Here is a 23,779-nt window from a genome sequence, read left to right as displayed (position 1 = left end):
AGATTTTTCTTTTCTTTCTTTTTTTTGCGGTACGCGGGCCTCTCACTGTTGTGGCCTCTCCCGGTGCAGAGCACAGGCTCTGGACGCGCAGGCTCAGCGGCCATGGCTCACGGGCCCAGCCGCTCCGCGGCATGTGGGATCTTCCCGGACCGGGGCACGAACCCGTGTCCCCTGCATCGGCAGGCGGACTCTCAACCACTGCGCCACCAGGGAAGCCCTTTTCTTTTTTTTGAAGGGGAGTGACCTCTGCTCCTTCAGGGAGTTGGGGGTGGGAAATGACAGGCAGGTGGCCATAGTACAACGAGAGGTTGGATCAAAATCTCCAGTCCCCTGCCCCCAGCACTGGCCTCTTTCTTTGTTCTCCCCACGCCCACCCCAGCTCCATTCCATAGTCTGGGTCCAGTCAGATGCTCGTGAGCTCAAATGCTGCTCCAGCGCAAAGCAGCCGCGTGATCTTGGACAGCGACCTGACCCCTGCGGGCCTCAGTTTCCTCATTTGTACCGTGAGTGTGTCCACGGTGAGGCTTAATTGTAAGCAAGCTCCTGGCTCCCTCAGCACAGAGCCCGACGCGGAGAAGAGCTCCCCGCAAGGTAGCGGGCGGCATCATGGGTTCCGGGAGGGGGCCAGAGCACAGGTGGGGTGGGGTGGGGGTCGCCCGGGAGTCCCGCCGCCCGGCCACCGGGTCACCGCCCTCTGCGTGGTGACGGCAGCGGATAAGGCTCTCGCCGCATCCCGGGCAGCGCCCCCACTCTGCGCCCGGCACGGAACTGGTGCGGGGCTGGGCCGGCCCGGAGGAGCCGGAGGGGCGGGGCCGCCGCGCCAGCTCCCCTCCCCGCCGCCCGTCGCCTTCTCCTCCTCGCGCTTCCCGGGCTCAGAGCGGCGGCAGCAGCGGCCGCGGCAACAGCTTTGGCTCCGGCTCCTCCCGCTCCTGCTCCGGCCCCGCTCGGCCCCACTTGCCCGGGCCCCGCGCCCCGACCCCGCCGCCGCGCCTGCCGGGGGCCTCGGGTGCCCCCGCCGCCCGCCTCACGCTGAAGTTCCTGGCCGTGCTGCTGGCCGCGGGCATGCTGGCGTTCCTCGGTGCCGTCATCTGCATCATCGCCAGCGTGCCCCTGGCGGCCAGCCCGGCGCGGGCGCTGCCCGGTGGCGCCGACAACGCCTCGGCCGCCTCGGGCGCCGCCGCGTCCCAGGGTCCGCAGCGCAGCCTTAGCGCGCTGCACGGCGCGGGCGGCTCGGCCGGGCCCCCAGCGCTGCCCGGGGCTCCGGCGGCCAGCGCGCACCCGCTGCCGCCCGTGCCCCTCTTCAGCCGCTTCCTGTGCACGCCTCTGGCGGCTGCCTGCCCGTCGGGGGCCGAGCAGGGGGACGCGGCGCCGAGCGAGCGCGAGGAGCTGCTGCTGCTGCAGAGCACGGCCGAGCAGCTACGCCAGACGGCGCTGCAGCAGGAAGCGCGCATCCGCGCCGACCAGGACACCATCCGCGAGCTCACCGGCAAGCTGGGCCGCTGCGAGAGCGGCCTGCCGCGCGGCCTCCAGGACGCCGGTCCCCGGCGCGACACCATGGCCGACGGGCCCTGGGACTCGCCCGCGCTCATCCTCGAGCTGGAGGACGCCGTGCGCGCCCTCCGGGACCGCATCGACCGCATCGAGGTGAGCGCCGCGCCACGCGCCGTCGGGACCTGGCCGGGGAGTGGGAGGGGCCGCTCGAGGGAGTCGAGAGCGTCCCGGGGTCCCGCCGCCACCGCCGGCTGAGGGACCCTGGGGAGCCCCCGCGAGTCTCGGAGCCTCGGGTTTCCGTCTGTGCAAAGGGGATGGTTGGTCTTGCCTCCCAGGGGGAGAAGGGAGGAGTCCGGTAGCGCACACAGGCCGGAGACTGACACTGTGACTAAGGCACAGGAGGCACACTGGAAAGGCTCGCTCCACATCCTTTTTCCTCTGTAAGCCTCAGTTTCCGAGTCTGTAAAATGGGTATAACGGTGTCCACCTGTAGTGTGGATTGATGAAAATGTAGGTACGTGAAAATGCTACGCACGAACTAGGACCTCGTTAAATGTCCGTTTTATTTCCTTCTTTCAGACACCCCCAAAGCTGCACCAGGCACACACTCAGTCCCTATGGTCAGAAGATAGGAACGCTGTCCAAGGGTCTCAGGGTCCTCCTCTCCTGCGGAAGAGCAGGGAACAGTGTCTCATAAGCCAAATGTGGGTGCCCCTCACCGCCTCCACCGCTAAGCCCCCCACCTGGGCTCGGACCACGGACTTGATAGCAGGAGCTCAGATGGTGGTAGCCCAGACAAAATGCCTGGAAGCCGGCAGCTGGAGGGTGGGGGCTGAGTGAAGAATAGGGTCCCACCTGGGTCTCTCCCCCTACACTCACCTTTTTCAGATGTTCCTGGCCCAGGCTCAGGATCAGACAGAAGGGGTCCAACAGGGGGAATCCGCTCTTGGCTGTCCTGTGATCCTGGGCCAGCCATTTCTCCTTTGAAGCTGCCAGACCCCTACCTCCCTGTGAGAACTTATTTGGGGCCACCTGGAGGGGAAGCTGGACACACTAGGTAGGACAGACATCTGGAGACACTGACCACCCCCAGCCATCCACGACTTCAGACTGCAGGGAAGGGGGTTAGCAACAAAACTGGATCCGTGGAAGGAGGGGGGAGAAAGAGGCCACAGCACCAGCTGCCCCCTTTATTACCTCCTTCGAAACTGAGCGCAGCTGTCAAAGGGAGGAGAATGGCTGGAAGGAAGGAAAGACAGGGACTTCTCCCTCTCCATGGCTTTCTCAGTTACATCCCTGGTCGAGCAGCACAGGAGATGCTGCTGGTATGGAAGGCTGGCCATGCCCATGGCCCAGTGGCCCTCCAGAAAGTCCGTGTTGGTGTCAGCACCCACCCTGCAGGGTGTCAGAGCACAGCCAGGCAGCTATCACAGCCAACCCCAAACCTGGGGCTCAGAGACCTCCTAAGGTGAGTGACAGAGACAGAGGAAAGCCCAGAGTCTTACCTGCTGGCAACATCCCTTTTCCCACTCCAGCTCTGGGGATTTCTAGGATGAGAGCTGAGAGCAGGAAAATAATCAGGGAAACACGGAAAGTCAACAGTGAAGGGAAGTCTCAGTTTCCTCACCTGTAAAATGGGGACAGTATTAGCACCTACCTCATTGGAGTGTTAGGAGGATTAAGTGAGTTAATCTTTTTGGATTGCTATTTTTAACATTAAGCTCTAATATTACCAATTTTTTAAATAGCCAAAATTTAAAATGGGAACAAATCCTCCCTTTAGAAATAGATTTTATTAATGTAAAAAAAAAAAAAAGATCTGGTCTTCAATAAACTTCCCCTTGCCTGCCCTAGTCCCTGCCCCCACACCCAGATGGCGCCCGTGGTTCCTCCCACGTCTGGGGCTGGCAGGGCTGGGCTTGCCCTGGACCTGCACCTGTGCATTTGGCAGGGTGGGCTCCCTTCCGGTTAGCCCGCTGAGGTTGGGGGTATCCTGGTGGCTGGGATTTGGCACCAGGTCAGCCTCCTAGGTGGGGGAGTCCTGCTTCCCTATACGCACTCCTGCTTTCTGAGTGCAGTGGACGTGGAGGGGCTGCCTGTCCTTCTGAGCCTGGCAGCCCCCAGAGCCAGTCTCTTTGGGGTGTTTGGCAGGGGTCAGGGTCTGGAGCCCGACAGACTCGGGGTCAGACTACTGGTCTCAGCTGGACCCCATGCACCTTTTAGCCACTGACTAGTTTTTCCCTTGCCTTCTCATCCAAAAGCCTCAGAAGGATGCCCCCAGGTTTTCAGGGTGTACTTTCTCACCACTAGTCTCTCTCCCACTTTGGTACACTGAAAGTGCTCGTGGTGACGTCACCACAGTTGATAGATTGAATGGGAATGTTTCAGTCCTTATCTTGCTGGACCCCTCTCCAACATCTGACCCCATTGATCATCCCCGCCTACGAATCTCCATGCGGTTGGCTTCTAGGTACCTGTCACCTGCCCCTCCACCCTCTCTGCTTCTCTGTCCCCTCTTGGGTCCTCCTCCTGTAACATGTGTGCCCCTCCTGGCCTTCCTCTCACTTTCCCTGGGTGAACTCAGCCACACGCTGAGGCTTTCCAACACCATTCCACCGTGATGCCCCAAGCCAACTTCGTCTCCAGCCCAGGTTTCTCTCCAAGCTTCAGACCAATAGATCCAGCTGCTTCCTGAGCACCTCCCTCTGGATGTCCCACCAACCCCCTACCTTCATCATGTCCCAACCTGGACTCAGGTGCGCTCTGAGAAGCCCTGCTTGGCTCCTCCCCTCCCCCCACTTCAGTCGGCCTCGGCCTCATCTCTCCGCAGCTCCTTGCAGCAGCCTCCATGCTGGTCTCCCACCTGCCCAGACACGCCCCTCCATCCTTCCTCCTCCAGGCAGCCCCAGGGATCTTCCTTAAGCCCACCCCGTGGGGCTCCCCTGTGGTGCACTCAGCCTGCCCCCAGGCTGCCATTTTGTATCTGGCCCATCTCCCAGTTTCTTCTTCTTCTGCCTAGATTACCCCCAACATATCCATACTCATCATTTAAGTCTGCTCTGAGTACACCTCCTCCTAGAGGCCTTCCCTGCTCACCCTCTGTCTCCTTCCTACCCCCACCCCTGCACATCTCAGCACACCCCTGCTCACCTCTCTGCATCCCTCCCTTCCCCACCCCACTGGGCTGACTACCAAAGGGGAGGAAAGGTCCCCCTCGCCCACCCTCTCGCCACAGGCCTCAAGTTGGAGTCACATTTGAGGGCTTAGGAGAAATTGTTTGTCTTCTATGTTTTTATCTTTGTTGTTATTTTTGTTGTTAATTGAAAAAATGTCAGAAGATTTCAGGGGGAATTATATTTAATTCCACCATTTTATTCGTTTTTGCAGCCCCCCTTTTGGTCCTTTATCCAAGTGTAGACATTGTTCCTGAGTTGCCGGGTTGCTGGTAATTACCATTTTAATGATGCCCATAATATCCTCACATCCATCTCAGGCTCCACCATCCATCAATCCTTTGACCGTCTCCTGTTGCTGGAGATGTAGGTTGTTTCCGATTATTTTTGCTTCTAGATGCTCATTGCAGGATCGATTTCATGCAGATAGTTGTTTGTTTTTTTCTTTTTAAGTCTGTTGAAGTATTTGTTTAGGCTGAATTCCCAGGAGTGGTATTACTGGGTCAGATGCTATTGACTTTTATGGCTGTGGCCAAAAACCACTTTTCAAAAGGACCATTTATGGGGCAGCCAGCCATGTATGCATGTTACAGTGTTCTGTTTTTGCACTAATTTATGTGTAAAATGAAATTTCAAGATAGATTTAAGCAGCAATTTTTGGACATAAGTCACATTCTTAATCCTGCCTGGCAAGCTAGTTGCCTCCCCTCATCTTGGGGTGGAAGCCATGAAAAGGAACACCCTGATGATGGTCGCAGAGGCTCCTGGACTTAATAACAATTATAGCTCATGCTTCCTGAGCACTTACCATGTGTCAGGTGCTGTTCGCTATCTCATTTAATCCTGATAAAATCTCCATGAGGAAGGTACTATTCTATCCCCCTTTCACAGATGAAGAAACCAAGGTTCAGAGAGGTTAAGAAACCGGCCCAAGTTCACACAGCATTGGAACCTGGATCTGACCCTGTTAGTGTTTGGCTCCAGAGCTCTTGTTTTTCATCATTAGCTCTAGATCCATCTGGAGGGGTCAGACCTCACCTATCTTCAGGAGAGTGAGAAACACAGGTGAGGGAAGTGCCTCTTGTTGGAGAGTGCCCTGGACCACTTCTGCCTCAGAGCGTATAGAACGAGAGTGATGAGGGCCAGTCCTCAAAGTCTTGTCGTGCTGGCTGGCAAGATAATCAGGAGGCTGAAAACAATAAATAATGACAACAAGTGACGTTTATTAGGCACTTACTATGTACATGTTAGCTTATTCAGTCTTCAGACCTATGAAGCAGGCTGTATGCATTCCCATCTTTCAGATGAAGAAATGGAGGCTCGTAGAGTCTGGAGGAACCAGAGCCAGACAAGTCACCTCCCGCCCTCCCCACCCGCGGCTTCCGTTTCCCCTTCATAAAATGGTCAGTGGGCAGATGCTCCCTAAGCACCTTGCAGCTCTACATATGCACTGAAATAGGAAGGCTGGGTGGCGTAAAGTTGAGTTCTTCTTGCTTGTGACCTTAGGCTAATCACTTTCTCTCTCGGGGCCTCATGTTTTTAATCTGTAAAATGGTTAGGAGGGGCTGGGTTTGGTCTGGGCCCTTTGGGCTCTAAATTCTGAGTTCTTGGGCCGATGTTTCCTGATTAGGAATTGTAGTGGGGAGTATGCAGATTCCACGTTTATGTGGCCCCCGGCTCCCCAGCCACACACTCTCAGACCGCCAGTTCCTCAGCGGAGTCTGCAGATAAAGCGGCTTATAGAATCTTTTGGTGCCTTTTTAAAAGTCTGTTGGTTGCTTTTGCTTTCCTCTTACATTCCTGCCCACCCTGGAAGCTTCTGCTCTGCAGGGGCTGGTTCCCTTGACCCTGCCTCTTTGGCCACAAAAGGGGCCAGCAGAGTGCAGTGAGAGAGCTTCTGCCCATCGGCCTTTTGTTGGAGGACGTGGAACCTAGTGCCCTCTAGGCCACCTGCAGACCCCGACGGCCCCTCTCCCTGTGGCTGGCCTCCCCCCGTCTCTAGGTGGGGCATCCATACTGAGAAGCCCTTAACCCCTCCTCCTGCCAGTGTGGAACCTGCATTCTAGCAAGAAACCTTGGTTTTAAAAAACCCAGCTCTGCCACCTGCTCATCGTGACCTCAGAAAATTCCTTCTTCTCTCTGCTCCTGTTTCCCCATCTGTCAGATGGAAGCGTGGGCAGGACACCCAGAGAACCCCTCTTTCTCTGTCATCCTGTGCCCTGGAGGCCTCTCATCGCTGGCAGGCCCTCGCCTGGGAAAGGAGACCCTTCCTGCCATTCCAAGCCTGGCACGAGCTGCTTGGGCGGAAGACAGGGACTTACCTGTGGGCCTTTTTTTTTTTTTTTTAAGGTATATCTTACATTCAATATATGTAAGAGCTCACATATCTTACTTTAAAAAGACACAAATTTTAAGTGTACAGCTCAGTGAAAATTTATGTATGGCTGCATCCATGAAAGCACCACCCACATAAGAGTCAGGACATTTCTGGCACCCCAGAAGGCTCCTTTGTGACCCCAAAGTCCATACTTCCCCAGAGGTACCACTGTTCCAGTTTCGGTCACTGTAGGTCAGTTTTCTCTGTGTTTGAACGTCACTCAGGTCGACTCAGAGAAGCTGCACCCCTTTGTGTCTGGTGTTCTCTTTCAACATTGTCTGACCTTCAGTCGTGGTGTATGTGTCTGTGGTTCGTTATTTTTCAGTGCTGTGTAGTGTTTCAATGTGTGGAGATACCCTATTCCTCTGTGGATGGACATTTGGGTTGTTTCTGGTTTGGGGTTATTACGGATAAAGCTGCCGTGAATGTACTTGTGATATCTCTAGTTGGCTAAAAGTCCTCATTTCTCCTGGATGTATCCCCAGGAGTGGGATGCTTGGGTCCCAGGAGAGGCATATATTTAGCATTGGGAGTTTCTGCCAAACGCTTTTCCAAAGTGGCAGTGAGTGTTTGCACACCCACCTGCTGTGAAGCTTGTCAACCTTGCTACGGTCATTTTAAAGACACTCCCCGTCCTGGTGGGTGTGTAGTGAACTCACTGTGGTTTTAATTTGTATGTCTCTGATGACTCATGATGTTGAGCACCTTTTCACATGTTTTTTGGCCATTTTGTGAAGACCTTGCCTGTGGGAGGTGGACCGAGATCAGTGGCTGGTGTCCCCCACCCGCCCCCCCCCCAGTAACAATGCCGTTGGATTTCCCAAGACAGTTGGGCACGTGATCCCTCCTGAACTCGGGACAGAGATCGAGGCAGCCAACCCGAAGCGGAAGCTCTTAGGTGCCCCCCACACCCCTCGTTTGACTCCAGGGGAAGCTGAGGCTCAGAGAGGCTGAGTGACTTGCCCAAGGCCACACAGCACAGCAGAACTGAGCCAAGATGACAGCCGGGATTTTCTATGAAAATGGGCTGAGGGTGGGGTCCTCAGCCTCTGCTGCAGATTCTTGGCCAGGGCCCAGAAGGTGTGTGGGCAGGCAGGGCCTGAGAGAGAATTTTGTGGCAGCTTGACAGGGAGTACTTGAAGGGAGAAGAGAAGGGGCCTGGGGTTGGGATGCCTAGTCACTTGCTCTGGGACCTCAGAGCCCAGGAGGGTGTATGGGCACACCCTCTGTGAGCCATCTCCCCTTCCTCCGGCCTCCTCCCCTCCCACACACCGACTGGCCTGACCTGGCACCCTTGGTGCACAGCGGTCCATTTGTCTTCTTCCCATTCCAGCTGCAAATTGGCAGTGGGGACCAGAACAAAGATCAGTCCGGCCTCTGCCACCTGCTCTCCTGCCCCTTCCCTGCCAGGGTTAGATGGAGACAGAGCAGCCCGCTGGGCCGGCTCCTGGGGAGGAAGGCGGGAGCAGGACAGCCCCTCTGAGAGGCCTTCTCCGACTCACCGTGCCCCCGCCGCCCCACAGAGAGCTTCTTGCCGGTGCTGTCGCTGTCACAGCTCCCAGACAGCCTCCCCCCAGCTGAGAGCGCTGCTGTGGCCGGCGCTGGCCTCATTTGCCTAGGGAACCACAGCACCTTGCAGTTAGTAAGAGGCATCAGGGCTGAGCGTGCCCTCTGTGCCAGCCTGTTCTAAGGGCCTTACAACTTAGTCCCATGAGAACCATGGGACCGTTACTCTCCCCATTTCACAGATGAGGAAACCGAGGCTCAGAGGGGTAAGAACCTTGGTTAAGAACCGAGGCTCGGAGAGGTTAAGAACCTTGAAATCTGGGATTTCAATCCTTAGCAGTCTGGCTCCAGGGCCCACATCCACACAGTTACTACTCACCACGCTCTCCTGTTCTCTCAATAATAGCAGGAAATAATAATGGTTTTGACTCTCTATCAGCCATTTTTATATGCCAGGCTTTACATATTTTTTCATTTTGTATATCCTAAGATGTAGATACTGTAATTATCCCCATTTTACAGTTGAGGAAACCGAGGGTCAAAGGAGTTGAGCAGCTTGCCCAGGGCCACAGATCCAGTAAGTGGGGAGCCTAGGAATGACACGGGCCTGTCTGACCTGAGAGTCATGCTGGTACCCATGGCATCGTGTTGCCACAGCACATGTTGACAGATGGATGCGTGAATGAGTGAATTAATGAGTGAGTGAGGACTCACAGTTCCTCCAGAGACACCCTCTTTCCCTTTCCCTTTGGCGCATCTTAGCTGAGCCGTCAGGGAAGCTGCCATCTGGAGGGTGAGGAGGCATTGGCCAGAGGAGGTGGGATGGGGGTGGGAAGAGTGTTCTCGGCAGAAGGAACAGCATGTGCGGAGGCCCCAGGGTGAGAGGGAGCTGGGGACTTTCAGTCGGAATGAAGTGTAGCTTCTGGGGGTGCATCAGGGCTGAGATTAGAGGGGCGGGGTATTTACTGGTGGGAGAAGGGAGCTCTTGCAGGATTTCAAGCAACCTGCTTGGATTTGCAGTTAGGTGCCTGCCTCTGGCTCCTGTGTGGAGAAGGGCCAGCGTCGGAGCCTCACGATGGTGGCCTGGGCTGGGGTGGGGGACGCAGGAGCCGAGTGAGGCTATGGTCAAGATTCAGGGTTACATTCCACCCTCAGAGACTCTGCTTTTGGATTTTCCCCCGTTTTTTTTTTTTTTTTTTTTTAAGCCCACTATATTTTATTTTATTTATTTATTTACTTATTTATTTACTTTTTTGTGGTATACGGGCCTCTCACTGTTGTGGCCTCTCCCGTTGCAGAGCACAGGCTCCGGACACGCAGGCTCAGCGGCCATGGCTCACGGGCCCAGCCACTCCGCGGCATGTGGGATCCTCCCAGACCAGGGCACGAACCCATATCCCCTGCATCGACAGGCGGACTCCCAATCACTGCGCCACCAGGGAAGCCCTTCCCCCGTTTTTTAAAAGAAATTTATTGTGAAGTACCTCAGAGATATACAAAGGTATAGAGACGACCATCCAGGTCCCCACCCAGGCTCAAGACCCAGACGAGTTGCAAACAGCTGATGCCCCTCAGCGTCTCCCTCAGGTGCCAGAGGGTCACCACTGTCCCGAATTTGTATTTATCTCTCCGTGCATTCCTTCATGCTTTTGTATATACGTGATCTAGTTTGGAATTTTTGCAACTTTGTGCGAATGGCATCTAACTGTTCTTCTGTAACTTGCTTTTTTTCTCAATATAATGATTCAAAGAAAGATTTATGGGTGGAGGGGAGGCTCCTTCACGAGGTGTTTCAGTAGGTATTAAACATACATGTGTAAGTAGTAATAACCATAATAATAACTGACGCATAGCACGTCACGTGCCAACTCTCAGGGCGTTATATCTATTAACTTATTTAATTCTCACTACAATGCTATGAGATAATATTATTTTTGTACCTTTTTTTGCTGATGGGGAAACCGAGGCATGCCAGCTTTACATAACAAGGTCACTGGGCTGGTGGAGCCTGGGTGTGAGCCCGGGCCGACTCACACAGGACTTGGGGGCTGAGCAGATGTGGGAGATAGGAGGCCTGACCCACACCGCTGCCGCCGGGCCTGCTCTCTTGCCACCCTGCCCTGCTGCCCCTGGAGCTGGGCCTTGTGCTGTCTGGGCGGGGGTGAGCTGTGCAGAGGGTGGGACCTTGACCCCAAAATCCAGCACCTTCCCTCTGCTCCCTCAAGGAAAGGAGTTGTCCCCACTGGGGACAAGGTGGTAGGGTCTTCCCCACGACCTCTAGCCTCAGAGCCACCCTGCGTAGGCAGGTCCCTCGCATCCAGGCCCCTCTGTGAAGCTGCCCCGAGGCACGGTCTGACACCACCTGCCATATCCTCCCAGCCTTCTCACGGCACTAAAACCTCTTCTGCTGGCCCTTGAGGCAGGCAGTGCAGCCGACACCGTGCCCATTCGGCAGACCAACGAACTGTCAGGGTAGGCGTGAAGAATGGAACAGGTTCTGGAATCAGAAGGGGCTGGACTGGGGTCCTGGGTCTGCGACTTCGCAGCGGTGTGACCTCAGGCAGATGACTTCACCTCTCTGAGCCTCTGCTCTCTCGTCTGTAAAGTGGGCCTCCTTACGTCCCCAGGTTGGCGAGAGGGGTTGTGGAATGTTTGCACAGTGCTTCTGGAGTGCAGAGCCTGGCACGCGGTGCGTGGCAAGGAGGACAGCTGCCTCTGTTGGCCTCTTGTTACTGAGCGCTAATGAGCCCGGCACATTACCTGAGCTGGACCTGAATGCTGGGCTCTGGCTCCAGACCCCACCCTGGACTCCCAGCACGACAGGAGTGGGTTCTGAGCCCCCATCAGGACCCTCGTGGGGTGATGGCATCATCGTCTCCCTATCGTCTTGTGCTGGGGGCCCACTTGGCATCAGGCCGAGCCCACGCGGCACAGCCCGCGCCCGCAGCAGATGGGAAAGTGGGGGGAGTCATGTTCTTCTGATTCAGACGTTGGGGTGGGGAGGGGGCCACACAGGATCCAGTGAGCCCACCTCCTCCCTGGCCTTCCTGCAGAGCTGGCGGCTCTGACAAAAGAACAGCTTGTGTGCCCACCTCCCTCGGCCTGCGCAGTGTCTCCTCGCAACAGCATTTGTGTAAATAGCACTTGACGTCCTGTTCCTTCCTGGCAGGTCTTTCTCGCTCCAAGGGAGGAAGACGCTTTGCTAGAGAGAGAAGGCTTTGGCTCCAGAAGGGTCAGCTTTGCCCAGCCCCATCACTGTAGAAAATTCAAAAGGACTTCTGCCTCGGTTTCCCCATCTGTGAAATGGGGACACTAAGAGTACCATCCAAAACAAGTGGCTGTGAGGATTCACGAGGAAATACATGGAACGTGCCGAGGGCGGGCCTGGTACACTGTTCTTCAGAGGTGTGCCCCTCATGCCCAGCTAGGCCCAGTGGAAGGAGGGAAAGTGAGGCTGGAATGGTGCTGGGGCCGAGGAGACCCAGCCCCGGCCCTCCCAGTGCTGATGTGGAAGGCAATCCATGAGCTAATTGCCTCAGCCCAAGGTTTCCCGAAAGTCCAGCTGCCTCAGATGCAGTGGGTGGCTGGCCCTATCGCTCCATAAGCTGTCTGTGGTCAAGGGAAGATTCTGGAGGTAGCGAGCTCCCCATCAGCTGATGTATACAAGCCTCACAGTGTGCATTCTGCTTTTACAGTCCACGAGGACCTGTTACTTCCACTGTTCCATCCTTACATCTGTCCTGTGGATGGACAGAGTGGGGCCCGTTGTCCCTGTTTTACAGAAGGGGAGACTGAGGCTTTGCGTTTAGTCAGCACCAGAGTCAGGATTCATACAAGGAGCCCCCCGGATAGTGGAAAGTGAAGATTAGTGTAACATGGGTGGGGCCGGGTGTACCGAGCAGCTTATCCATCCGTGCCCCGCCCCCCTCACCTGGCCTTCCCACCTGGTGGGCCAGAGCAGGCGTCTTAATGGGTGGGTGGCTGTGTCCTCTCTCATGGGACTCTGTGAGGGATAAAGTGGCCCATGCCGGGCCAGGCTTGGGCTCCCCTGATCACAGCCCCGCGAGCCAAACCCTCCAAGTCCCCACTTTATAGAGAAGGACAAATGACACCAGAGAGGTTAGCCCACCTGCCGCCGCTGTTGGGGTGGAATGGAGGAACCAAGTGTCAGTCCCTCCAACTCCTCAGCGCAAGGTCACGTCACTGTCTGTGGTGGCCGCTCCCTTCTCTCAGGCGCTGGGAGTGGCAGTGCCACTCTGCCTGCACTGCCCTCCCCACCCCCAGCACTTTGAAGCAGGGGGCACATTTATCCCCTCATCACATGGAGCTCAGAGAGGCTAAGGGAACTGCCCAATGTCACACAGCAAATGACCAACAAGGCCAGGATTGGGCCACTGAAGCTGGGAGGGGTCTTCTGCACTTGCCCTGAGCTGTGGGGCCATCCCTGCAGGCACGTGGCACTCAGGGAATGCTAGGCTGTGCTCTTGGTTTTCTGTTCGGCCCTCGGCTGTCTCTTCAGCACCTGGTGCAGTGCCGAGCCCGTAATAGGTGCTCACTGAATATTTGCTCGGTGAAGGAGTCATGAGAATTCAGTGAGCTCAGGTCTGGGGCTAAGCCTGTGGTCAGGGCCCAGGGCAGGTGGAGTGGGAACCGCCAGGGCCCCTGGGCAGTGAGGAAGCATTGGGCTGTCAGTAGGGAGCGTGGAGGAGGAGAAAAGGGAGATAGGGGACAGGGATGGTCTAATTTGGCTCCTAGAAGCTCACTGAATTATTAATTTCCTACCCACGTTCCTGTGATGTGTCTGCCAGAGGCTGCCCCCCCCACCAGAGTCAAGACTCGTGGCCTCACCTGCATTCCTCCACCCCAGAAGGGGCTTCCTCCAGCAGGGGAGGGGAAAGGAGAGGTGCCCTGGCTTCTGCCCCAGTTCTTCCCGCTGGGGTCTTAAGACAGGAAAAAGGGGGACTCTAAACACTTTGTCCTCATCCTGGGCAGGACGGGGGTGTCAGAGACCACCCTGGACCACGCTGCCCTAGACAGTAAGTGCAGTAAACGGGCTCTGTTCATGGGCATTTACTGCATGTAATCGTCCCCACAACCCTTCTGAATAGGTACCGCTGTCCCGTGTTGCATGAGAGGAACCAGGGGTTCAGAGAGATGGAGGCATTTGCCCCAGGCCACACAGCAGGTTGGTTCTCAAGCTGGATTTTAACCCTGGGCTGTATGCCTCCAGAGTCTGTGATCTTAACCACATGCTAACCTGAAGCGGCCGCAGCGCTGGAGCAGTATTCCAGAAGCCCCTGATTTGTGTCCCCCCGGGTCTGCCCAGTGTTCGCACAGAGCCTTGCACCCCCTTAGAGAAGCTTGACATGTGACTAAGTGAAGACAAAGACATTCCACCCCTTCAGGGCCCATTGGGATATAGCCTGCCCACGATGAAGGACTCAGTAGTGGCTCTCAACCCCAACTGCACGCTCGACCCCCCAGGGGACTATTACAGCTCTCTACTGCCAGCTCCCCACCCCACCATATGCTGAGCCGTCCTGAGGGCAGAGGCCAGCCTGCTTTCAGCTCCCCGTCACGCATCAGCACTGGAAGCAGCCTGCTAGACACCAGTACACGTTTGTTGCCTGGAGCTGGTATTGCCGTCCCATTTTACATATGGGGAAGCTGAGGCTCACCTGGGGTCGCTCAGCAGGGGTGGTGGGCATCTCTGGGCCCTTTGTCTCTTTCCTTCCTCCCTCCAAGTGACCTCGTGGTCCCTTTCTGTGCCCCGTGAGCAGCAGGAGCTTCCAGCCCGGGTGAACTTCTCAGCGGCCCCAGCCCCTGCGCCCGTGGTGCCCACCGCCCTGCACTCCGAGATGGACGAGCTGGAGGGGCAGCTGCTGGCCAAGGTGCTGGCGCTGGAGAAGGAGCGCGTGGCCCTCGGTCACAGCAGCCAGCAGCAGCGGCAGGAGGTGGCGAAGGAGCTGGACGCCCTGCAGGACCGTGTAGCAGAACTGGAGCGCGGTGGGTCCTGAGCCCCACAGAGGGCGTGGCAGGCGAGGCCTTGGTCCTCAGATGGGTCCTCAGGGTGGCAGATTCACTCAGAAAGCATTTTCATGCTCTCCAGAGGCTAAAGCTAGATGGGATGGTGGGGAAGAGGCTGCGAAACACAAGAAAGAGAGACTAATTGGGAGAGGGCGTTATCATTATTGTTAACAGGTAGCATTTTCTGGCCCTTATTGTATTCTGGGAGTGGGCTAAGCACTTGATTCATCAGCTGGTTTAATCTTCACAGACCATACAGGGGTGGTAGTGTTATTATCCCCATTTCACAGCTGAGGAATATAAGGCTCAGAGAGGTCAAGTGACTTGCCCAAGGTCACACAGCCAGTAAGTAGCGGATCTAGACCTTAAACCAGGTCTGACTCCAAAGCCCATGCATTTAACCACCACCACAATAGCACCTTCAATGTCAGAATTTTGTCATTTGTTTAACACCTGGGGCTGGCACCGCCGGGGGGGTCAGAAAAACATGACGTATTGGGCAGTGTACAGGTGTGAGCATCAGGGGACCTGGCTCCTCATTCCACGGCTGTCGCTGGCTTGCTCTGTCGCCTTGGGAGCTCACCTCCTCTCCCCAGGCCTCATTTTCCTCATCTGAAAGATGTGGATTTAGGACTCATGAGCTCTCAGGGCCCTTTCGTCTTTTAAACTTTGTGAGGAGCACCCTTAAGAGGCTTACAGATGAGTTGGGGCTGCCAGGGGACTAGTAACCCTCATTCTGGAGTATGCCCTGCCCACCCCCCATCAGTGTCCACTGACCCCCCCGTGTCCACCTTGCTCACCCCCTCAGGGTCCTCAGCCTACAGTCCCGCAGACGCCTTCAGACTCAGCATCCCCATCCGCAACAACTACATGTACGGCCGCGTGCGGAAGGCGCTGCCCGAGCTCTACGCCTTCAGCGTCTGCATGTGGTTGCGGTCCAGGTCGGGCGGCACTGGCCAGGGCACCCCCTTCTCCTACTCGGTGCCTGGGCAGGCCAACGAGATTGTGCTGCTGGAGGCTGGCCATGACCCCATGGAGCTGCTGATCAATGACAAGGTGAGCGGGGGGCGGGGGGCCGAGTGGGAGGGGTGGGGGGGTGGGGCGGGGGGGCCCTTTCAGGAGCACCTGTACTGTGCTGGGCCCCAAACAGCTGGGCCCTTTCAGTTCTCCTGCTCAGCAGAATCAGCACACATGAAATGCCCGGTGTGTGCCAGGCTGGGTTTGGGGATTTCAAGACAAGCCAGACCTGGGGCTGCGAAGAGGAGCTCATGTCCTAGAGAGGCTGTCAGCGGTGGTGCGCCACTTACAGAGGGGCATGTGAGGCTCACAGAGGTTCAGAGGCTTCCCCAGCGAAGCAGCTATGGGAGCAGGGCTGCAAGTGCCTGCCCCCAGGGCCCTGCTCATTCTTCTGGACAAAGGACCTCTCTGGGGAGGGAGGGAGGAAGGGCGGGAGGGAGTGCTAGTGGATTCCTCGCCCCCCTCCCCCCTGCAACCAGCCCCATGCGCCTCCCCTACGTGGTGAGTAGGATGCTGCCATGGTCAGGCTCTGGGCTGCATGCTGGATGTGAGGCCTCGTTCTGCCACTTACCCACTTTGTGAGCTTAGACTAGTCACTTACCCTCTCCATGCCTCACTTTCCTCATCTGTAAAGCAAGAATAACACTCTCTACCTCATAGGGCTGTGGGGAGAAATAAACGGCTTAAATACATGTAAAGGGCTTTGAGCAGAGCCTAGCATTTAACAAACTTCGATAAATGTGCCCTGCGCTAGTAAATACTTTACCCATGTTATCACCCTTGGCCCAACTGCACCAGGAGGTAGACACCCTATTATCCCCATTTTGCAGATGGAAAAGCTGAGGCTCAGTGAGGGCAAATAGTGCACCCTGGCCACATAGTGAAGGGGTGATGATGTGAATTGGGGTCTTGGGCTCCAGAAACCACCTCTTAATCCCTCCACTGTTCTGCCCTTGGGTCACCCATCTGCCCCATGCCCAGGACTCCCACCCCCTCACCCCTCCCCCAGCCTGGCTTCAGGGCAGGATAAGGTAGGGGGACTGGGGGGAGTGATGTGGCAGGAGCATGGTGATCAAGGGGGAAGGAAGGGGAGCATCTTATCACCCCATTCCCCCAAAATATCTTCCCCGGCCTGCCACATTGCTTTGGGTCTTGCAGGCATGGTGGTCTTTTGAGACTCCCTGAAAATGCAGGCAACATATATTGCACCCACTTGTGACCAGGCCACGGCCACAGAGAGCTGCTAGGAGTGGCTGACACCCAGCAGAACCCTGCTTAGCAGGAGGTGCCTTTCATGGGTGTCCTGAAGGAGGCAGAGGGAGATGGGCCCAGGGGACAGTGAACTTCCCTTGTAGCCCAGTAGGTCCTAAGACCACCAGGGTAGCTGGATGACATCTAGATCCTGCCTCCTGGTTCCCTTCATGCACCCCCTGGCTGCCATTTTTGCCTCTGCCCATGGTTAGCACTCAGTTCTAGTGAAAGGAATTCAGCACCCTGGACAGGGCCCAGTTCCCTGAACTTCTGGGGCCTTTTGAGCACCAACCTCACAAGCTACTCACAGCACTCATTTTATTCCAGCCTCTGAGCCTTTGCCTCTGCTGTGCCCCCCGCCACTTGCTTTGCCTTGCAGCAGAGTTGCCAGAGTCCATTGTACTTCCAGATGTGTTTAGCTTTCACATCTTCTGTTCCCACACCCCTCTCTCCCTCTGGGCCTTCACAGCCTCTGTACCTCCCAGATGGCCCCTGTTACTCTGTCTTGTAATATTATCCCCGAAGTCCTTCCCTCCTGTGCAGACTCAGCTTTTTTTATGACCAGGACCAAATCCATACCCCCAGTGTCCAGAACAAGGCCTGGCACCAAGTAGGCCTCAGAGAATGCTGCAATAAATTGTGATCTCAGAGAACTTGGGAGATGAAAGAGCCCTTTGGGAGCCCCAAATCCAGAGGCAGCAAGTACCTTTCATATCACAGGCCAACTCTATCAATCATCAGTGGCTTCTGAGAGCACTGTGATGAGGAAGGTTCCTAGGGTGAGTCTAGGCTCATGATTGATTAGCCATGTCTGCCTTGGGTGGAGGAGGAGGCAGAGGTGGCTGCATATTTGCTATCCTTTTCCCAAACCCCTGACTTTACGGATGAGGAGACTAAAGCCCAGGGAGGAAAGGGCAGCCTCCCCAGGATCCCACAGGGGGTTGGTTGGCAGTGCCCGGCCTCTGCGTCTAAGGCTTGTTCTACCGCCCCCAGTACTTCCTGAGCCCAGCTGTGTGCAGGCACTGTGTGTGGTATTCAGGGGAAGGTGGGCTTGTGAGATTCAGCTCCCACCCTGCATGACCTTGCAGGCCTGTTAGAGAGTGAATAAACCAGCTAGAAACAACTGAAAACCAGCACTGAGTAGTCCCTTGTGATCTGAGTGAAGCTGCCTGATTGTACTGATATATTGTGGGGAAAGGGGAAAGAGTGGTCGGAAAGACACTGAGCTGGGAGCAAGGGGAGGGTCAAGCCTTGGGTCAGTCCCTGGAAGGAGGGACACCGGTCTCCCCATTCCCCATCCCACTGCTCCAGCCTCGGGCCTTGTGGCACCTCTGACCTGGGGCTGCGGGAAACTCTTTTCAGGTGGCCCAGCTGCCCCTGAGCCTGAAGGACAATGGCTGGCATCACATCTGCCTCTCCTGGACCACAAGGGACGGGCTGTGGTCTGCCTACCAGGATGGAGAGCTGCAGGGCTCCGGTGAGAACCTAGCCGCCTGGCACCCCGTCAAGCCTCATGGGATCCTTATCCTGGGCCAGGAGCAGGTAAGGCTCAGGGTGGGATGCAGCTAGATATCCCACCCACTTAGGGCCTCTGAAAGCACAGCAGTGAGCTCTCAGTCTGGCCCAGCCACTCTGGGCAGACTGGGTGAGACCCAGGGAGAGCAGAGACTCGCCCAAGGGGCTAGAACCTTGGGGCGGGGCTAGAACCTGGAGTGGGTGGGACTTCAGCCGGGACAGGGGGTTGACTCTGAGTGCCTGCCTGTCTCTGCTGCTCCCTCACTCCATGTCTCTCTTCTTTCTCTCTGCTCTTTTGGTCCAGGATACCCTAGGTGGCCGGTTTGATGCCACCCAGGCCTTCGTGGGTGACATTGCCCAGTTTAACCTCTGGGACCACATCCTGACACCTGCCCAGGTCCTGGGCATTGCCAACTGTACGGGGCCGCTGCTGGGCAACGTCATCCCCTGGGAAGACAAGCTGGTGGAGGCCTTTGGGGGTGCAACGAAGGCTGCCTTCGATGTCTGCAAGGGACGGGCCAGGGCCAAGGCATGAGGGGCCGCCTCGTCCAGGGCCCCTCCCTTGCCTGCCAATTCGGGGGCCTTCCGGGGCGGGGTCACATTGCTTCCTCAGCCTACCCACATACTGGCCTCCTCTCTTGCCCCGCTCCTGGCCACGCCTCCCGTTTCCGCTGCGTCCACCCACACCTCCAGAACGCCCTGCCCTCGATGGCTTTCCCCTAATCCCACTCGGATGAGAGCAAGCAGCTCAAATCAACAGGTCAAGCCTGGGGGGAGTCCAGGGCCTGGCAGTGGGTGCGTAGCAGTGCCCACGGCTCTTCCCCCTCACGGCTGCTGGCATTAGAGTGGAGCCGTCTCTCACCTCCCACTGCACCCTGTCTGTCAAGCACAACTGATTCCACTGATCTCACAGCTCCTCCCATGAGGTCGTGTATGGGGGACGGGCCCCCTGTCTCAGCGGCAGGACTGGTTATCTGCCCTCTTGTCCTCCATGCAACAGGCCTGTCCCCTTCCCTTCAGGGCCATAACAGGCTGGAGAGCTGTCCCCCAGCTGAGAGGGAATGACAGAACCATGGGCAACTCAGATTCAGCCCTCCTTTATCTTTCTACCAGCTGCCGGTCAAGGGCAGTGGGATCCTGATGGAGCCTCTCCCCCCACCCCACCCCGACCCACACCCCTCTCTTCCTCCTCTTTCCTTGTTTCTTCGTGTGCAGTGGTTTGAATGTGGGTTCCATGCCTGGCCCAGCCCCACCTCAATTTCCAGGACACCCCCTTCCCAGCTCCAGCCTGGAGGGTTAGGGACCAAGACTCCGGGAGGCCAAAGGGCCATAGTCACCCCTTGCGCCCATCCACAGCTGTGCCCACTGGCACGGTCACCTCTCCCCTTCTGCAGCCAGGACAGGGCCTGGGCCACTTCAGCCTGGGCTGGGGACAGCATGGGACAGAGGCACATGCCCCAGGGGACCCACAATACCTACCCGCTCTGCATGGCCCTGCAGCCTTTGGGGGATGGAAAGACGGAGCTGAGAGGGTAGAGAGAAGCGTGGCGTAGTGTGCAGAGTGCTGCATAGGGAGGAGGAGCCCTTGGTTCCTGGTCAGCCCTGCCGCTGACCTGCTGTGTGGTCTTCTGTAAGTCCCTGCCCTCTCCGGGCTGACCTTCCTCATTTATGAACTAAGGCCCTTGCTTCCGTCATTTCTGAGAGCTCTCCAGATCAAAAGTGAGACGGTCTGTGATTTCAGGTGGATAGGGTGGGACAAGCCTGAGAACCTGCCTAAGGACTGAGGGGCACAGCAGGGGCAGGTCCTGGGACTGGGCAGCCGATGGGACCTGGCTAGGCTGGGTCAGGGTCAGAAGCTGGCTCCAGAGAGTCAGGGGCGAGGGCAAGGGTCAAAGCAGACCAACCTCACACACAGATTGTAAAGATCAGCTCTTCTGTTTTCCCCCAGCCTGGCACCCTTGCCTATCTGAGTGTCTCAAAGGGCTGGTGGCTTCCTGGTTCCTACCCTTAAGTCCCCACCAGCTCCCCCAAGAGAGTAGGAGAATATCAGAGCTGAGAAAAGCCACCCAGTCTGACCTCTTGCTTGTACAGATGGAGCAGAGCTCAGAGAGGGCAAGTGACTTGCACAGGATCACACAGCACGATGGAGCAGAGCCAGGACTAGAACCCAGTGCTCTTTCCCCCACACCCTATTTCCTGCCCATGAGAGTCTTTTGAGTCCAGCCTATACCTGAGAGAATGGATATTTGAGAGGTCAGAATGCTTTCCAGCATGCCCACTGGCCCACCTTCCTTTATGAAACATACAAACATCTTGGCATTCCCACCCCCCACCCCCAGAAGGTAGGGGAGGAGAGGTGTGATCCCGGGGCACTCTGGCAGGAATGGACACCTGAGAACACAGGTGTCCCTCCCCTTGCCAGTCACCTACCAGGTGTCTGGGCAGCTGTTGGCTACCTGAGTCAGATGGGCACTGGTGGCTTTTTGCCCCCCTTTTGGGTCCCTGTCTCCACTCCCCACGTCCACTTAGCCTGAGGCACTAGGCAAGAACTGCAGACTGTGGGTCCCAGGGCCATGGAGGCTTTTCCAAAACTTGTCGCTTCCAGCCCGCAGATCCTCGTTTCCATTTCAAGAGCACAGAGAGACCTTTCAGCCCCTCCAGCCCAACTCCGCCTAGAAGGAATGATGGTGCACTTCAGCCAGAACCTGCCGAGGTCTGGGTTGTCCCGGTAACAGCCAATGACATCAGCCTCAGTGCGGGGTCAAGCGTCTCATAAGGACATACGCTGTTGCCGGGGTGACGGCGGAATTCGGAACTTAGATTTCGGGGACACTGGGTTTTACTGGGTTTCTGTTATCGTTTTCAAGGGAACAGCTCTTGTGGAGGCCTTGGGGCAAAGAAAGGGTCTTGAGAAGGAGGTGAAAGAACTTGTTTGATCCCTTGAGCCCACCCCGAGGCATCATCCCAAGTCCTTTATGCTTTCTAATGGTGATCATGAGACATGTGACCTGTGCTGAGTCACCCTGGTCATCCCTCCAGAGGGAACAGGAACAAACTGGAGACACTTGTAGGCTCTGAGTCTGGGCCATTGGTGAGTGGCCTGGATCCCCGTTTCCATTCCGGAAAGATGAACGCCCCAAAGTCCCCACCTCTCCTTCATCTACTATTCATCCTTACCTTTGCCGAACGCCTGCTGTTTGGACTCCAGATTTGACCTTTAGCTGCTCCCAGGCACAGCCAAAAAGACGGGGAAGAGAAATGGTGCTCGGTTGCATCCTCCAGCTACTCCTGGCTGAGAACGAGGCTGGAGCCGTGTCTGTTAGGCCCTTTGTAAGTGTCAGGCGTCATGCTGAGCACCTCACGGGGATCACCTCATTTATTCTCACAACAGTTCTAAGCTAGGACTGTTCTTAGCCCCCTCACACAAGTAGAGAAACTGGGACCCAGTGAGGTTAAGTAACCTGCCCATGTCAATCAGCCAGCAAGTGACGGAGTCCAGACTTCAAACCAAGGCAGGTGACATCCAGGACCCACCCCTCAGCCTGAGGGGACGGGCGCTACCGCCGTCTGTGCAGCGGGATTTGGTCATCCGTTGCTCCTGACCCCATTCACCCCACCGAGAGGAACAGAGATGCAGGATGGGCTGACCCCAGGGCCAGGGTCCCCGTGGGTGAGGCCGTGGGAGGGTTCTCAGCCCCTTCAGGGAACATGTCCCTGTGCAGGGTGCCCTTCTCTCACCAGCTGGAGTTTCCAGGAGAGCTGAAAGGGGAGAGGAAGATGGGCGTCTCCTGAGAATCCCAGGCTGCGAAGGGGAGAAAGTTGATATTTCTCAGACCCCTGCTTTGGGCCCAGCCCTGTGCCAGGTGCTTCACAGCTCTTATCTGCCAGTTTTCCCACCTTGTGGCACATGGTGCCCCTAATCAACATCCCAAGGGGGCAGATCACCTTGCCACCATTGTGCGTGACCTAGGACCACAGATTTGGGCAAGAAGGGCTCTAAAGCCCTTGTTTTACAGATGAGGATGCCAGGGCCCAGGGAAGATGAACAGCATTTGCGGACACCCAGCCGGGACACTGGGAGACCTGAACCCAACCTTCTGACTCTGCATTCAGTGCTCTCCATGATGCAGTGGCCCCAGTCCCCGTCCCCGCCCCCCCGCCGAAATGGGTCCCTCCTTTTCTACATTTCCCAGCACCCTTGCTCTGAGCAAACTGGGGAAGGGACACCTCTCCCAGAGATGCACTCACTCTCTTCACCCTCTTTGTCGAAGCTGCCTACCACTCTAAACCCCTCCTCCCAGCACCACCCCCGATCCCGCTGGGTGGGGAAGGGGCTCACGTGGGCCCAGGCTGAGCAGTGAGAGAGCATGTCGAGCTGTCAGACACTGTGAAATTAGTGCATCCTACTGGCGACCTGCCTCCCCCTCTCCTTCTCCTGCCTGATTTTGTACATAAAGTGACATGAGATGCAACATGCGTGCGTGCGTGTGCGTGTGTGTGTGTGTATGATATGTCAAGGTTTTGTTACTTTTTTGTTTCTGTAAATTTGAATGTTCAAAATAAACATGATGTTTACTCTGAGGCTCTTCTTGCAAGGGTGGGGCTACCCTGGGGGTGCCGGAAGGGAATGAAGCGGCTGCTACTTGGGGCGGGGCAGTAGGCAAAGCCAGAACAGGTGCCACCTTGGGGCCCCAAAGCCTCACCCAAACCCACCTGTGCCCCCCAACCAGGCTCTGCCAGGTCCCAGGTGTAGACACACCACTTTTCCCAGGATTTATGCAGGAAGGATGTGAAGAACACAGGTCCCACATGGAAGGTGCCCTAGTTCTGATAACTGGGCTTTGGCCTCATTCCTAACGCCTCATCCCCACCTCATGCCCCAGTTATGGGAACCAGGTCCCTGACTTGTTCCCTGAGACCCAATCTGCCTGAGTTACTTGCCTGGACCCCAGAGTGTTGCCTCCCTTGGGGTCCTGGGGAGATGGGGTAGGGGAGAGGGAGGGCCCTGTTGTATTTCAACCCGTCCCCTCCCCACAGTCTACCTGGACTCCTCTGACTCGTGTGGCCTCTAGACTGACTCTCGGCCACAGGGTCTACTACCCTCACCCACCCCTCCAGGCACCCACCCCATCCCTGAGAGGTCTTGATCTGGTCCCCAGCTCTCCCTGTGCCCACCATCTTAGGGGCACAGCCTCCACCCTCCTGCTCCAGCAATATTGTCACTGCTCTTTTTTTTTTTTTTTGCGGCACGCGGGCCTCTCACCGCTGTGGCCTCTCCCGCTGCGGAGCAACAGGCTCCGGACGCGCAGGCTCAGCGGCCATGGCCCACGGGCCCAGCCGCTCCGCGGCACGCGGGATCCTCCCGGACCGGGGCACGAACCCACGTCCCCTGCACCGGCAGGCGGACTCTCAACCACTGCGC

The 23,779-nt window shown here is 56.8% G+C and overlaps 1 protein-coding gene across 1 annotated transcript; it reads left to right on the top strand.

The window, feature by feature from the left end:
* The first annotated feature begins 994 nt into the window (after window positions 1-994).
* On the top strand, window positions 995-22,933 carry NPTXR (neuronal pentraxin receptor). The gene is made up of 5 exons (XM_060025996.2): window positions 995-1,644; window positions 14,328-14,553; window positions 15,383-15,630; window positions 18,205-18,384; window positions 18,662-22,933. The coding sequence occupies exons 1-5, from the start codon at window positions 1,063-1,065 to the stop codon at window positions 18,890-18,892; spliced, it is 1,467 nt and encodes a 488-aa protein (XP_059881979.2). The 5' UTR covers window positions 995-1,062; the 3' UTR covers window positions 18,893-22,933.
* Window positions 22,934-23,779: the final 846 nt, after the last annotated feature.

The sequence above is a fragment of the Delphinus delphis genome, chromosome 11, assembly GCF_949987515.2.
Source record: "Delphinus delphis chromosome 11, mDelDel1.2, whole genome shotgun sequence".
Taxonomy (NCBI): Eukaryota; Metazoa; Chordata; class Mammalia; order Artiodactyla; family Delphinidae; genus Delphinus; species Delphinus delphis.
The sequence above is the reverse complement of the archived record's forward strand: the minus strand, read 5'-3'. Positions and strand labels throughout refer to the sequence as shown.

Excerpts from the sequence above, each read along its gene's own strand:
- NPTXR (XM_060025996.2), top strand. The coding sequence starts at position 1,063 with ATGCTGGCGTTCCTCGGTGCCGTCATCTGCATCATCGCCAGCGTGCCC. Across the intron at positions 15,631-18,204 it reads AGCTGCTGATCAATGACAAG|GTGGCCCAGCTGCCCCTGAG; the intron begins GTGAGCGGGGGG and ends AACTCTTTTCAG. Across the intron at positions 18,385-18,661 it reads TTATCCTGGGCCAGGAGCAG|GATACCCTAGGTGGCCGGTT; the intron begins GTAAGGCTCAGG and ends CTTTTGGTCCAG.